Genomic DNA, 15,799 nt, shown 5'->3' on the forward strand with positions numbered 1-15,799 from the left:
AAAAAATAAGTAAATAAAAAAAAACACAAACATTGTCATATCAGATCTAGCATCCATAACTGGCTTTTTGTTTTTTTGTTTTTTTTTTTACCAGTAGCTCTTATATTTTGTTTCTGAATTTTATCATTAGTCTCTTTGTCATGAGATTTAGGCTACTACAAGTTAAAAGAGAGATTAAATGAATTAAATGCTCAAAAGATAGTGTGACATTCAGTTTATGAGGACAGTAATATTCAACTCACCCTTCACTGAGAGAGAAACAGAGTTTGATTGAGATGAGACTGATCTTATCTGTCCTCTACACCAGTACTGACCCTGATCAGATGTAATTACTCCTCTGATAGTGAGAGTGTCTCTGTTTACAGTGTAACGATCAGACGTCTGTAACATTATACTGTCTGTGTCTTTATACCACTCATATCTCCAGTTACTGTGAGACTCAATCACACACTTCAGATTGACTGTCTCTCCAGTGAATACAGGACTGTCTGGAGTCACAGTCAGTGAAGATCTGGGGGAATCTGGGAAGAAAACAAAATGACACAAAACATAAAAGACGTGAGGTTTGCAGTGCAGAGTGACAATCATATGACAAAATGTCATAAAGATGTTATAAAATAAATCCATATGAATCTAGCAGTTTAATCCAAGTCTTGAGAAAAGATATGATTACTTTATATGATAAACAGATTTTAATTTAGGCTTTTATTCACATCTTCACATGCTTTTTGGATCTTCAAAAATTTTTATTTTCCTGGACTTTTAATGGAGGAACAGAAACCTCTCAGGTTTTATTTAGGTTTCTTAATTTGTGTTTCAAGACTAAACAAAGTCTTCTGGATTGGAAGCACATGAGGCCGAGTAAATGATCTGTGTGTAATAATAACTGCATTCAGCTCTAAAACAATCACTGATCACTGATCACATCATCTGTCCTGTAAAGAAACATCTGACACAGTTCTGCATCTGAACAGAATCACAACTGAAAGTGAATTGATTCAGTCCTCTTATAAAAACAGACAGATGTGGCTCATACAGAGGAGTGTGAGGAAAGATCTGAGCTACAAACATAGACTGCTGTTCAAACGTTTGGGATCAGTAAGAATCTTTTTATTATTTTTTTTTTTTATTATTATTTGCTCACAGCTGACTGGTCCAATATCTGTTACAATATCTGACTGTGATCATGAAAGGAGAGTCAAACTAAGATCAGATTTACCTGGTTATGGACTCAATCTGTTTGTTTTGAGATGATGTAATGAGAAATGAACCGTCTCACCTGATACTGTCAGTGTAACTCCGTCACTCATCTGTGTGTGTGTTGGTGCTTGTATCTGAGTTCCTCTACACCTGTACACACCACGATGAGACGGATCCACAGATGGGATTTTATAGTTCTGGTCTCGTCCTATGATATAATCTTGTTTGTTGTCTTTATACCAGCTGTACTGCCAGACTCCTGTCTGCTGTATGTCACATGTGAGAGTGACCGTCTCTCCTCTGAACACACGTCTATCAGGATCAACACCAACTACAGGTTTGGGTCTCACTGTGAAACAAGCATAAATTATTATTATTATTGTTATTATTTGACATTAAGAGTAACTGACGACACATTATTAATGTATGTCAGTAATTATCGAATCACATCAAGTTGTTTTACATTTTTTTTAAAATATAGAAAGTATAGAAAGTAAAATAGCACTGACTTGTTACTGTAATCTTAACTGTATTACTGAACTCGCTGTAGTAGTTTCCTCGTCGTGCTCTGCACCTGTATTCTCCTTCATCAGAGGCTCTCACAGACTTGATTGTTTTAGTTGCATCAGTCGTGGATTCAGGGTCTGAGTCTTTCCTCCAGTGAATTGTCCATCCAGTTAACTGTCCCACATCACAGCTCAGAGTAACTGTGTCTCCAGTGAACACTGAACTCTGCGGTTTTACAGTCAGAGTCGGCTTCGGTTTATCTGTGAGTGTACAGTGATGCAGTCTTGAGTTCACTTTATTGGTTACTCCAATATTAATTAATCAATGAATTAAGTATTGTCCATAAAAAACTCTAACACTCTAAATTGCTTTAAAGCTTTTAAGTTTAAACTAATATTTACATTATAATTTACATTGCATTAATATTGTGAACATTTTCCATTTTAGTTCACCATCATTATGTTTTAGTCCGTCCTCAACCTAAACACAGACTTTATTCCACACAGCACAACTGTAACGACGAAACTCAACAGAAACTCTATTCAATCCCTGCATTAAACACTAACAGATCTTCCTCATGATCAAAACAAACAAACAATAACTTTATAAAATTACAAAAACATTAACATCTTAACATTTAGTATCTGTTCACACAATGATTTTCTTAATGAAAGTTAAGTGCAATAGCTGTTTCACAGTAAATTATTGCAAATTCTTCTTTTTTTTAAGTATCATAAACTTAATTTATAAATAAATTAAGAAATTTCTACTTAAGAAACCCAACCTCAACCCATCTCTTTTAGAGAACTACAGACTAGTTTCCCTTCTTCCTTTCATTGCAAAAACACTTGAACGAGCTGTGTTCAAACAAGTCTCTACATTTCTCACACACAACAACCTCCTTGACAGCAACCAATCTGGCTTCAGAAGTGGACATTCAACTGAGACGGCCTTGCTCTCAGTTGTTGAAGCTCTAAGACTGGCAAGAGCAGAATCCAAATCTTCAGTACTTATCCTGCTTGATCTGTCCGCTGCTTTTGACACGGTTAACCACCAGATCCTCCTATCTACCCTACTTGCAAAAGGCATCTCAGAAACCACACTTCAATGGTTTGAGTCTTACCTATCAGATAGGTCCTTCAAAGTATCTTGGAGAGGTGAGGTGTCCAAGTCACAACATCTAACTACTGGGGTGCCTCAGGGCTCAGTTCTTGGACCACTTCTCTTCTCTGTCTACAACTTCTCTTCTCTGTCTACATGGCATCATTAGGTTCTGTCATTCAGAAACATGGCTTTTCATACCACTGCTAAGCTGATGACACTCAACTCTACCTCTCATTCCATCCTGATGATCCAACGGTAGCTATTCGCATCTCAGCTTGTCTAACAGACATTTCTTCCTGGATGATGGACCATCACCTTCAACTCAACCTTGCCAAGACAGAACTGCTTGTGATTCCAGCAAACCCATCGTTTCATCACAATTTCACCATCAAGTTAGGCAGATCAACCATAACTCCTTCAAAAACAGCTAGAAGCCTTGAAGTTATGATTGATGATCAGCTGACTTTCTCAGACCACATTGCTAAAACTGTCCGATCCTGCAGATTTGCTTTATTCAACATCAAGTAGATCAAGCCCTTTCTTTGGGAACATGCTGCACAACTCCTTGTTCAAGCTCTTGTTCTGTTCAGGATGGACTATTGCAATGCCCTCTTTGCAGATCTTCCAGCCAGTCCTATCAAACCTTTACAATTAATTGAGAACGCGGTAGTAAGATTAATTTTTAATGAGCCAAAAAGAATACGTCACACCTCTGTTTATCAATTTGCACTGGCTTCCAATAGCTGCTCGCATAAAATTCAAGGCATTGATGTTTGCCTACAAAACTACCACTGGCTCTGCACCCTTTTACCTAAATTTATTACTTCAGACTTATGTGCCTCTAGAAGCTTGTGTTCTGTAAGTGAACGTCGCTTGATTGTGCCATCCCAAAGAAGCACAAAGTCACTTTTACGGACTTTTAAATTAAATGTTCCCTCCTGATGGAATGACCTCCCCAACTCAATCCGAGCAGCTGAGTCCTTAGCCATCTTCAAGAATCGGCTTAAAACACATCTCTTCCATCTTTATTTGACCCTCGAACTTTATCACTCACTATTCTAATTCTATATTCTTAAAAAATCTAACTACCTTTCTAATCTTTTGTATTCTATTTTCTTTTCCATAATTATGCAATTGTATATGTGTCTGTGTGTGTATGTGTACCTCTAACACTAGCTTGCTCTATTCTTTTTTATTCTATCTGTTTTCTTTATATTATTTAAAATCCCATGCTACATGTACTGTGTTAACCTAACTGAGACTTGTTGTAGCACTTATATATCATTGCTCTTTTTGTTATTTTTGATTGCTTCCACTGTCCTCATCTGTAAGTCGCTTTGGATAAAAGCATCTGCTTAATGAATAAATGTAAAGGTAAATGTAATTTACCGTGTGTTCAGTTGTTCAGAGTGCTATATAGGCTAATTGAAAGTTTCAATAGATAAATTTTCAATAGATTAAAAGTTAACCTAATCTTATTAAAAAAGTTTTGAACAACACAAACAGTTTCATCCAGATCACAACCAATTTTGTGTTTTTAATGAATGAATAAAGGGGCATCATTGAATTTGTTTCAGGGAAAATAATTATGTAAATGTTTTACAAAAATATAGTTTATCGTTTTAACTCATATTTCATCATATTTGATAATATTTTGACAAAACTATTCTTATAAAAACAATATTATATTAGAAACATTCTTTCACTCTGACTGCATTTTAAATGTTGCATTTTTTTAAATATTGTATTCAATTTAATTGATTAATAATACACTAACAAACATGTAAGTGTGACCAATGTGCGACCTTCTGTCATTACAGTTTATGCATCATATTTGGTGCCAAACTAAATCTATTTAAATGTTTGTTAATCTATGAACAATACACACTTGTTATTCATGATACTCTCAGATGTTTGAACTTATATATCATTTTTCTGGATTATGTTGTTTTCTCTTCAGTTTTAATGATGTATCTTTAGTAATCAAGGGTATGTTTAATAATTGCAACCCTAAAACGTACACTTTAACAAATATATGGTCATATGATCCCGCCCCCCACCCCTCAATGAAAGCAGCCATGAATTCCAAATCTTCATCTGAGGGTCGTAAAGAAAATATGGCTTTCTTCTTATGTGAGGGTGTTTAGCATCATGGCATCGTTTTTTCAATCATTTAAATTTTCAAAAAGAAAACAGTATAACTGAATGAACTCATGCATTTATAGTAAGTGACTTTATTTTATTTTATTTTTTTATTTTTTTTTTGAGAGAGATGCTATTTACACTCAGCATGTTAAAAAAGCAGGATTACTGCTAATTACTTATTGCAAATAGTAGCAATCATCTGCACCTTGGCATTGTAATATATTAATACACTTTTCTGATGTGACTTGAAATTTGAAAAGGGAGAAAAAATGTTCGAACCCCCGGTCGATCGCATCAAATATGACTCACATTCTATCATCAGTTCACTGTTAACTACTTACTAAACTTAGCTCATGATTTATTATAAACTTACTCTCAAATACACATGTATAGTCCAACAGAGAAAGAGAATAACACAAAACAGATTATGATCGTTTAAGATCAGTCATTAGTGTATTTAGTATTTTCTACATTTGATACGGAGGATCAGTGAAAATAATGACAAACTAATCCTGTGTCGTCCAGTAATGTTTATGATGAATCTGCAGATGTCAGTCATTTAAATTATGACAATATTAATTTGTTCACATTTTAGACAAAATATTTCCTATTCCTTTTAGTTAACCCCTAAAGGTTGATGCATTAACGATCAAACATGTACTAACATGTAGTTAAGACTGTGTTCTTCATGAAACCATATGATTTCAGTCATAGTTAAGATGCTCTTGATTGTTTAATAATTTGTTCGTGTCTTCATCATGAGTTCATGTTGAAGTAAGTATTAATTCAAGTGTTAGTACATTATTATTCATGTACCTTTTATTGTAGTGTTACCTAGAGAGAGTTCAGGAGGATAATGATATTCAACTCACCCTTCACAGAGAGAGAAACAGAGCTCCATTGTGATGAGTTTGTTTCTCCATCTCTCCGTCCTCTGCACCTGTACCGATCCTGATCAGATGTAATTACTCCTCTGATAGTGAGAGTGTCTCCGTTTACAGTGTAACGATCAGACGTCTTTAACATTACACTGCATCGACAGCCTTTATACCACACATATCTCCAGTCACTGTAAGTCTCAATCACACACTTCAGATTGACTGTCTCTCCAGTGAATACAGGACTGTCTGGAGTCACAGTCAGTGAAGATCTGGGTGAATCTGTTAACACAAGAAAACAGACTCTGAACTGAACTTCTGAATTAATGTAGCTGATAGTGATGCCATTATGATTAAAAATAGACATGTTATGATAAAAGTTATTTTATTAATATCTTTTTTTTGTCAATTGGATTTTGAAATGAGAAAGTTATTTAGGGTTAGTTCAGCCAAAAATGAAAATGATGTAATTTATGACACAACAAACCCGGAAGAAAAGACAATGCTGAATAAAGCCGGATGTTTTTTTTATTTTTGTACCAAAATGTATTTTCTATGCTTCAACAAATTCTAACTGACCCTCTGATGTCACATGGACTACTTTGATGATGTTTTTCTTACCTTTCTGGACATGGACAGTAGACCGTGCACACAGTTTCAATGGAGGGACTGAGAGCTCTCGGACTACATCTAAAATATCTTAAACTGTGTTCCGAAGATGAACAGAGGTCTTACGGGTTTGGAACGATATTAGGGTGAGTCATTAATTACAGAATTTTCATTTTTGGCTAACTAACCCTTTAAAACATTATTGAACAGTTCTTGTTCTGGTCGGTAGGTGGGACTAAATTTATTTAATACACAAGTTTCACAATTTGAGTTGAATTACTGAAATAAATGAACTTTCCCACGACATTCTAATTTATTGATATTATATATATATATATATATATATATATATATATATATAAAATTTTGCATAAATATAATACATTTTTGAATAGGTTTATTTATTTTATTATATTTATCTTTTTATGTATATTCTAACTTTCATTCATGGAGATAACATGGACAATGAGTCTGTGTTGGTTTAGTGGTAGATTGCTGCCATAAAATAAAATAACATGATATTTCAGCTATAGCCACTAGATGACTACATGACGACTCAATGAGTCATTTAGCTTTTTGTTGAGACATTATTAAAAATATTTTTTATAATAAGAATAACAAAATCAATCTTTGTCAAAGTTAGTTTTTATTCATGTTTTTATTTTAATTGTACCAAAGTACAATTTTTGCAATTACGTCACAATATTACTCTATTGTGGATGTGTTATAATATCACTCCTTCACTTCGTTGTTCACCAAAGTCATGGATATTTAGTCAAGGTTTCCTTGTGGACTTGGTTTTATTTTTTTATTGTTTTATTTTGTTTACATTGTGAAAGTTTTCTACTTTTAACTGGATGGTGGGGCTATCAAGTTTTAATTATGTACCCTTTAAAAAAACAACAACAACAACACAAAACAAAACTTGTTTTGTAATCTTGAGACTGTGACAGAGGGGAAATTCATTTATTTATTTATTTTTCCACCCATTATTTGGCATCTAAAATGACCCTGAACTGCACATTAGCCTTAATTACACAGTCATTAATTACAGTCTACATTTTTACAACAAAGTAACATTTTAAACTTTTTATTTTTTGTCAGTGCACAGACAAATGATTCTGAGAGAAGATGAATAACAGTTAAATATAGACATAAATCATCAGCAAAGAGACAAATGTAGGATCCCCATATGATCCATGTAGACAAATAAAGTACTACAACACAATTCACATTAGTTTAATAAATCAGATGTAGTCCAGTACAGCACAGTACCTTGAGTGTGTCCAGCGCGGATGATTGACATCAGCACTAAAAACAGAAGAAACACAGATATGAAGCATTTCCATTCTCACAACATGCCTATTTTTCGATGACACAGACTCTGAGCGGTTCCTACGAAAAGCTGCAGAAGGAGATCCTAGCCTGTGTGGGGCTGTCACCCATTTATGCAGCGCAGTAGTTGCACGACTGGAAATATAGGGTTACCGATTACCAGCCTGGGCCCAAATGGCCAGATTCACCCACCTGGCAATACACTGGCTCATCGCCGGGGAACCCACCACTGCTCAGGTAGCCGAGCAGGTGTTGGTTGACCATCTGCTTCAGGCCCTTCCCTGTAGTCTTCGGCAGGCGGCAGGCAGCAGGCAGCAGGAATGCGGAACCCTCACACCATTGGTGAGCTCATGATGCCCAATAAATTGGCGGAGACAGACCCACATCTCGAGGCTGGGGAGCCAGTGCCGCCTTTTCCCCAGAGGGTGAACCAGGAGAGACACATGCCATAGTACATGCCCACGGAACCACCCAGCTCGCCAAATCGGCCTGGATGGCAGGCTGTACTGTCCACAATTAACCGCCAGCAGGAGTGCCATGAGTGAAGAAAAAAATTAATGGACGGTTATACCAAGCCATGCTGGATTCAGGCAGTATAGTCAGCCTCGCGCAGCCCATAGTGTTACCCCAGCGTGTGAAGTCCAAGGCCCTCCTAACCATCACCTGTGTACATGGTGACACTTCTCACCATCTCGGCCACCCCAGGCACGTGGCCCATCAAGGTGGGGATCGTGAAGGATCTGCCCATCCCTGTGCTGCTCGGAAGAGACTGGCCTTTTTTCGGCCAACTGCTCGACGCCTCAACTCAGCCTGCCAGCCCTCACCGGGAACCGGCAAAAACGAAAGATGACCCGGGGTCCCCAGCGACGGCCCGTCTTGCTAACCTCAGACAGTGCCAGAGACAGTGAGGCCCCCTCCCAAAACTCTAATCTCTTTTATTATGTCTTCCAGCAGGTGTCGGGAGGGAGAATATTTTCAAAGGAGCAACACGGGGATGATTTGTTAAAACATTGCTGGTCACAATTGAGGGTGATCGAGGGAAAGGAGACACAGCCGCCGCCACATTCAGCTCCTAACTTTGTCATTCAGAATGGCCTACTTTACTGTGTCGCACAGCAAAGGGGGGAGGAAAAGAGGTGGAAGACAGAGACCGTGATGGAGTTGGCACATTCCCATCCAATGGTGGGCCACCTAGGGGCAAAAAACTCCACCCAACGGATCCGTGACCATTCTCACTGGTCTGGCCTGGATGCTGACGTGAAGCTATTCTTTCAAGCCTGTCCAACCTGCCAATGGTCGTCACCATGGACATTTCCCCCCCAGCCCGCTGATTCCACTGCCCATCATCGAGCTGCCCTTCGAACATATCGGGATGGATTTGGTTGGGCCACTGCTGAAGTCTGCCTGTTGCCACAAACACATCCTAGTGATAGTGGACTAAGCCATTCGCTACCCAGAAAGCTGTCCCCCTTCGCAAGGCCACGTTAAAAGCCATTGCCCAGGAGCTCTTCCTCCTCTGTAGTCGAGTCAACTTCCCCACAGAGATATTTTCAGATCAGGCCACCTTGTTCTTGTCCCGGCTAATGGCTGACCTTTGTTGCCTCCTGAAGTTAAAACAGCTAAGGACCACAGTCTACCACCCCCAAACTGATGGGCTGGTCTAGCGTTTTAACCAGATATTGAAGCAGATGCTCCATCGAAGGAGAAAAGAGGACCAACTATACCATGTCAGCCTCCTTAAGCGATGGGTCGGGACTAGGGCCCAACTGTCCACTATGGCCACCACTGAACCCGTGGTTGTGGATGTCAACCCCCATCTGTCGGCAGTTGCAACACCTGATTGGTCAATTCTCCGTTGTGTGCTCCAGCATGACGTCAGCACACCACCAAGAGCGATCATCAGGCAGAGGCCCTACCATGTCCCAGAGGCTCTGCGACACGCTATCAAGGAGGAGGTACAGGACATGCTGAAGTTAGGGGTAATAGAACTATCACGCAGCCCGTGGTCCAGTCCCATTGTCATGTCCTGAAGCCAGATTGCACCCTCCGCTTTTGCAACGACTTCTGACGCCTCAATGAGGTCTCCGAGTTTAACGGCTACCCGATGCCGTGGGTGGATCGCCTAGGGAGAGCCCGGTTCATCTCCAACCTAGACCTCACTAAGGGATACTGGCAAGTGCTGTTGACAAAGGTCAAGGGCCGAGGCCAAGCCAAAAATCGCGTTCTTGACCCCGAGTGGCCACTGGCAGTACCGGGTTCTCCCCTACAGCCGAGAAGCACCCGGCTGCAGCCTGCAGATCGAGGCACCTACTCTGATTGGTTCAATCGTCTTTCATAGACTTACATGATAGGAAATGTGTGTATAGTTGGTGTAGGACGGAGAATGCTGTTTAAAAAGCTAAAAACGCTGTACAGTTTTATAAAGCCTTCATAATGCACAAAAGAAGAAAAAAACATTAGGCTGTAACTCGCCATGTCCCTGAAATTATTGTTTTGTTAAATTAAGCTGATCTTTAGGCTAACATACGAATATAGTAAATTAATTGGGTTGATTAAGATGATCAGGTCTTCAGATAGAAGAATGAATTATGAATTAAATAATTTTAGAAAATTGTATTATTTCATATCATCAGAGTATGAGAAAGGAAAATGAAAGGAGTGTATCATTACTTTTTTAATTTATATAGCATGACAAGACAATTATTGTTACATATAATTATCCGCCATGCAGTTGATAAATGACACTGCAATAGTCTAATGTGTCTGCCAATTAAATTTTTATGAAACTTTACATTTTCTTTACTACATTGCAAAACATCCCCTTTATTTCAGGAAAATATGCTGCTCCTCGTTATTTGAAAGTGAAGAAATCGATAAATTTTTATTTCTATCGGCCAGTGATGATTCTGAAAGGACATACCTGTAAACCGTTGCTATAGTAACGAACACAATTTCATGATAATTATGCTCTTATTTTAGTGCAGTCTCACAGCCACTGTCAAATATTGAGATAAACTTTATAAAGTATCATCTATTCATATTAAATTGGTTTCTTCTCCGATATCCATTTTGTTACCAGTGAGCCGATTCTTTTCAATCAGCTGGAATGATTCGGGACATTCTACGTTTAATGTGGCTTAATGCATTAAAACAGTGTTTTTAAAAGACCAAACTCAGTAAACATTTTTAATAACACATTTTATTTACAGAAGCAGGTTATGGGTGGAAATTGAACGCTTTTTTTTTCGTATTATATCTGCTTGTCTGCTTGTGAATAGAATGCTTTATTAATAATTTGTTTACTGAGTTTGGTCTTTTTAAAACACTGTTTTAATGCATAAAGCCACGCACTTTCACGTTAAGTGTGCTTTTAGAACATCCCAATTATTCATTTGTGAATTAATCTGGTCAAGAAAAGTAAACTTGCAGCAGCTAACATCTCTTGATTCAGTAAATCAGATATAGTGAGTCAAGTTAACAATAAAAAACTGCATTATCGTAAAGGCTTTGTTAAAACTGTACAGCGTTTTTAGCTTTTTAAACAGCATTCTCCGTCCTACACCAACTACGCACACATTTCCTATCATGTAAGTCTAAGAAAGACGATCGAACCAATCAGAGTAGGTGTGGGGCGGGGTTGCACGTGCAGCCTCGATCTGCAGGCTGCAGCCGGGTGTACTTGCTACAGCCTGCACGGGGCCCCAGCAACCTTTCAGCGGATGATGGCCCCACCAAACATACGCGGCCGCCTACTTGGATGATGCCGTCATTCACTCAGAGAGGTGGGAGGAACACTTAGAGCGATTGAGGAGGGTGCTAATAGAGCTATGGCGGGCTGGACTGAAGCTAAGTACTTGAATGTAAAACCTCCTGAAGGTAAAACAGCTAAGGACCACAGGCTACCACCCTTAAACTGATGGGCTGGTCTAGCGTTTTAACCAGATATTGAAGCAGATGCTCCATCGAGGAGAAAAGAGGACCAACTATACCGTCAGCTCAGGACAGTTCAAATACAAAAAAACAGATGAATATACTTTCTCTTTTATAGGTTCAGAGCCCTCTTAATGGCTGTCTAGTTTTGGAAGGAAGAAGAAATGAAAGAGATGCTTTGTAAGTATGACCCTCAAAACTGTGAAAAGAGAGCACAGCTATATAAACATTATCCGCTGTTTCACAGACAAGGCCCAGACTAAAATGCATGTTCAAGCTGTCTCGTAATGATATCTTGTAAAATATCTTGTAATGAAACATCTTTCATTTTTTTGTAATGAAACTTTTACGAACTTTTACGGACTTTTAAATTAAATGTTCCCATCTGGTGGAATGAACTCCCCAACTCAATCCGAGCAGCTGAGTCCTTAGCCATCTTCAAGAATCGGCTTAAAACACATCTCTTCCATCTTTATTTGACCCTCTAACTTTAACACTCACTATTCCAATTCTATATTCTTAAAAAAATCTAACTACCTTTCTAATCTTTTTGTATTCTATTCTCTTTTCATTTATTATGCAATTGTATATGTGTGTGTGTGTGTGTGTTTGTGTGTGTGTGTGTGTGTGTGTGTGTGTGTGTGTGTGTGTGTGTGTGTGTGTGTGTATGTGTAAAGACCTCTAACTAGCTTGCTCTAATCTTTTTTTTTTTTTATTCTGTTTTCTTTTTATTTATTATATTATTTAAAATCCCATGCTACGTGTACTTGTTGCCGTTTACGCTGCCGGAAGGAACACGGAGCCGAAGATACACGAAATAAGGTTTTTATTAAATCCAACACATGGAGCACAGAGGTAGACACGCGTAAGTTGGTAGTCACTGGTTAGTAAGTAGTAGCCGAGGGGATGAAGGAGCCTGACGGAGCCGGAGGGACGGAGGGATGAGGCGAAGCCGGAGGAGTGGAGTCCCGAGGCATAGGATGGACGACGCCAGACCAAGGCGGAGCCGGAGGGACGAGGGAGCCAGGCAGAGCATGTGGACTGCCGGGCCACGGCGGAGAGGAAGAAGCTAGGAGCCATGGTGGAGCCGATGGGTCAACGGGCCGAGCCGGAGTCCAGGCCTCAGAGGCTGGAGGCGGAGGTGAGGGAGACGCCGACCAAGGCGGCGCGGGAGGATGGCAGTCCCGCTGAGCTCGCACCACAATGATGGTAGGCTGAGGGCGAGCAGAGGGGCTGCCAGACGACAGCGGAGGAGGAGGCAGGAGTGGGTGGGAGAGTGGGAATTTCGGAGGAGCAGGCACTGGAGTGAACTCTGGGGCTGGAGCCCTTCCTGGGCTTAACTGGGGATCAGGAGCCCGTCCTGGGCTTAACGGGGGATCAGGAGCCCGTCCTGGGCTTAACGGAGGATCAGGAGCCCGTCCTGGGCTTAACGGAGGATCAGGAGCCCATCCTGGGCTTAACGGGGGATCAGGAGCCCGTCCTGGGCTTAACGGGGGATCAGGAGCCCAACCTGGGCTTAACGGAGGATCAGGAGCCCGTCCTGGGCTTAACGGGGGATCAGGAGCCCGTCCTGGGCTTAACGGAGGATCAGGAGCCCGTCCTGGGCTTAACGGAGAATCAGGAGCCCGTCCTGGGCTTAACGGAGGATCAGGAGCCCGTCCTGGGCTTAACGAGGGATCAGGAGCCCGTCCTGGGCTTAACGGAGGATCAGGAGCCCGTCCTGGGCTTAACAGAGGATCAGGAGCCCGTCCTGGGCTTAACGGGGGATCAGGAGCCCGTCCTGGGCTTAACGGAGGATCAGGAGCCCGTCCTGGGCTTAACTGGGGATCAGGAGCCCGTCCTGGGCTTAACTGGGGATCAGGGACTGGGGATCACAGTCTGTACGACCCTCCACCTCATTTTGACCCAATTGGCGCTCCACATTTTGCTCCCTCGTGGTGGGCAGTGTCGCCGGCTCTCGCACCTGGTCTGACGGGTTGCCCTCTGGCTCTCTGTCATCGGTGGGCTCGGGCTTATGCCCCGTACCGTGGGGAGATTGTAGGCTGGGCTCTGGGTCCAGAGTGGACCTGGCGAGATCCTCCATTGGGCTGACAGTGAGAGGTGACCCATTTCTCACCAGAGTCCACTCTATAAATGTGGCGAAATCCTCCCGAGGACCATCTTCGGGCGACAACGCTCTGCACTTGGAGTTCAAGCTGGCGTGATAAAAGGAGCAGAGCGCGTGGTCCGGGTAGCTGGTGGCATTAGCTAGCAAGAGAAACCGTTTGGTATGGTCCTCGAGAGAAAGTTCTTCCTGCTCCAGCATGAGGAGCAGGAATTCGGGGCTATAGAGGGGATCCATGGACACACTACGGAAAGAAAAAACTGTGGAGAAAACGGAAAACAAAATGGAGGGGAAAACACGCAATTTTCAAACTTTTTAAGGTCGGGTCTTCTGTTACCGTTTACGCTGCCGGAAGGAACACGGAGCCGAAGATACACGAAATAAGGTTTTTATTAAATCCAACACATGGAGCACAGAGGTAGACACACGTAAGTTGGTAGTCACTGGTTATTAAATAGTAAGTAAGTAGACCCGACAACACAGAACTCAAAGGACAAGGTTTAAGTACGAGGGATAATTGGGAAAACACAGGTGGATGGCATGACTAAATTAACAGGGACATGGAACACATGGGGAAATGAAGAGACACACCTGGAAACTAATCGATCCAAACACGGAAGACAGAAACTGGGTCACAGGGGCAAAAACACACAAACTGAGTCCAGATATGTAACAGTACTGTGTTAACCTAACTGAGACTTGTTATAGCACTTATATATCATTGCTCTTTTTGTTGTTTTTGATTGCTTCCACTGTCTACATCTGTAAGTCGCTTTGGATAAAAGCGTCTGCTAAATGAATAAATGTAAATGTTATGTAAATGTAAATCTTAAAATATGTCAGTGCCATTGTCTTGTCTCAAGATGTACACCAGTAAAGTTCTTAAGGCATTTTTATGAAAGTTAGTATCCTGATTTAACTAAGGTCTGGTCCTGACTTAAGCTAAGCGCTGTCTGTGAAACCCTGTCTCTTTGTTCAAACATTAAAAGTTATACAAGAACGGAACAATTTTCTTATTCAAATCAGGCATGTAAATACATTTAAATCACTTTATGCACTAAAGACATACACTTATTCCACCTTCACACTAAAACTCAGATCAGCTGTCTGTCCTGTGGATTAACTGAGACCTGTTCTGAGGAGAATCACTTTATTGACTGGCACACTGCACAATTAAATCAACTTATGACAACTGTAAATTTAATGTTTGCTCTTTACAGAAAAGTTGTCAATGACAAGCCTGAAATTACCCAGATGGTATTTCAAAAGCCAGCTCTTTTTACAGTAAACCAGGTTTGTATAAGTGCATTCATCCCATGTTTTATTTGCCATAATTACAAGATTCCAACTTGGAAGAAGCATTCATGTCCTTGTAGAACTCATAATTATCATCTGTAATCTGAGAATTTTCTGAGAGCTTCTATTTGTATCATGTGACTGTATCTGACTGCTGCAAATTAATTTATTCATCGATAGCGATGCCATAGAAATGGACTGTACCCGTTCCAAGGACATGAACAGCTCCAAGTAGAACAGAGTATTTGACAACAGCATTATCTGATTTGATAATATCTTTATCGATCTGTTTTTCCTCTGTTAGGATGCAGCTGACAAGACACACTCCAGTAAGAGTCCTCAGCGTTGATCAAGCAAGTCCACACCTAAACCCATGTAGAGTGAAAATCATCTTGGAAGGAAACTTGGTAATAGATTAACTGACGATGTGTTTATTTATTTATTTTTTGTTTAGGCCAAGTTATTTATTTTTCATTGGCTCAAATTATAAAATATACTGTAGATGTGAATCATTAACTTAACTTTAATTAGATGAATAAAAAACATTTTTACAGTGTGGAATATGTTCATATGTTAATAGGGCCAGAACCTTTTCCCAGAACTAATTGTGGAACTTACCACTTTTGGGCGTTTTTAGTACAGGACTGTCTTTTTCAAGAACCAAATTGGCTCCAGTTTTGGTGCAGGGTCT

General features: G+C 40.3%; 1 protein-coding gene across 1 annotated transcript in view; it reads right to left on the bottom strand.

Annotated features, from left to right (window-relative positions):
- Positions 1-8,235, bottom strand: part of LOC132128392 (basement membrane-specific heparan sulfate proteoglycan core protein-like) — a 154,871-nt gene extending 146,636 nt beyond the window's left edge. The window contains exons 1-6 of the mRNA XM_059540174.1: positions 8,163-8,235; positions 7,719-7,754; positions 5,829-6,116; positions 1,710-1,967; positions 1,280-1,549; positions 243-521 (exon numbers count right to left, since the gene is read on the bottom strand). Of these exons, the coding sequence (XP_059396157.1) occupies positions 243-521; positions 1,280-1,549; positions 1,710-1,967; positions 5,829-6,116; positions 7,719-7,754; positions 8,163-8,235 (1,204 nt within the window). The remainder of the gene's footprint in view (positions 1-242; positions 522-1,279; positions 1,550-1,709; positions 1,968-5,828; positions 6,117-7,718; positions 7,755-8,162) is intronic.
- Between the last annotated feature and the right edge of the window lie 7,564 nt (positions 8,236-15,799).

Source organism: Carassius carassius, chromosome 3 (genome assembly GCF_963082965.1).
Source record: "Carassius carassius chromosome 3, fCarCar2.1, whole genome shotgun sequence".
In the NCBI taxonomy this organism is placed as follows: Eukaryota; Metazoa; Chordata; class Actinopteri; order Cypriniformes; family Cyprinidae; genus Carassius; species Carassius carassius.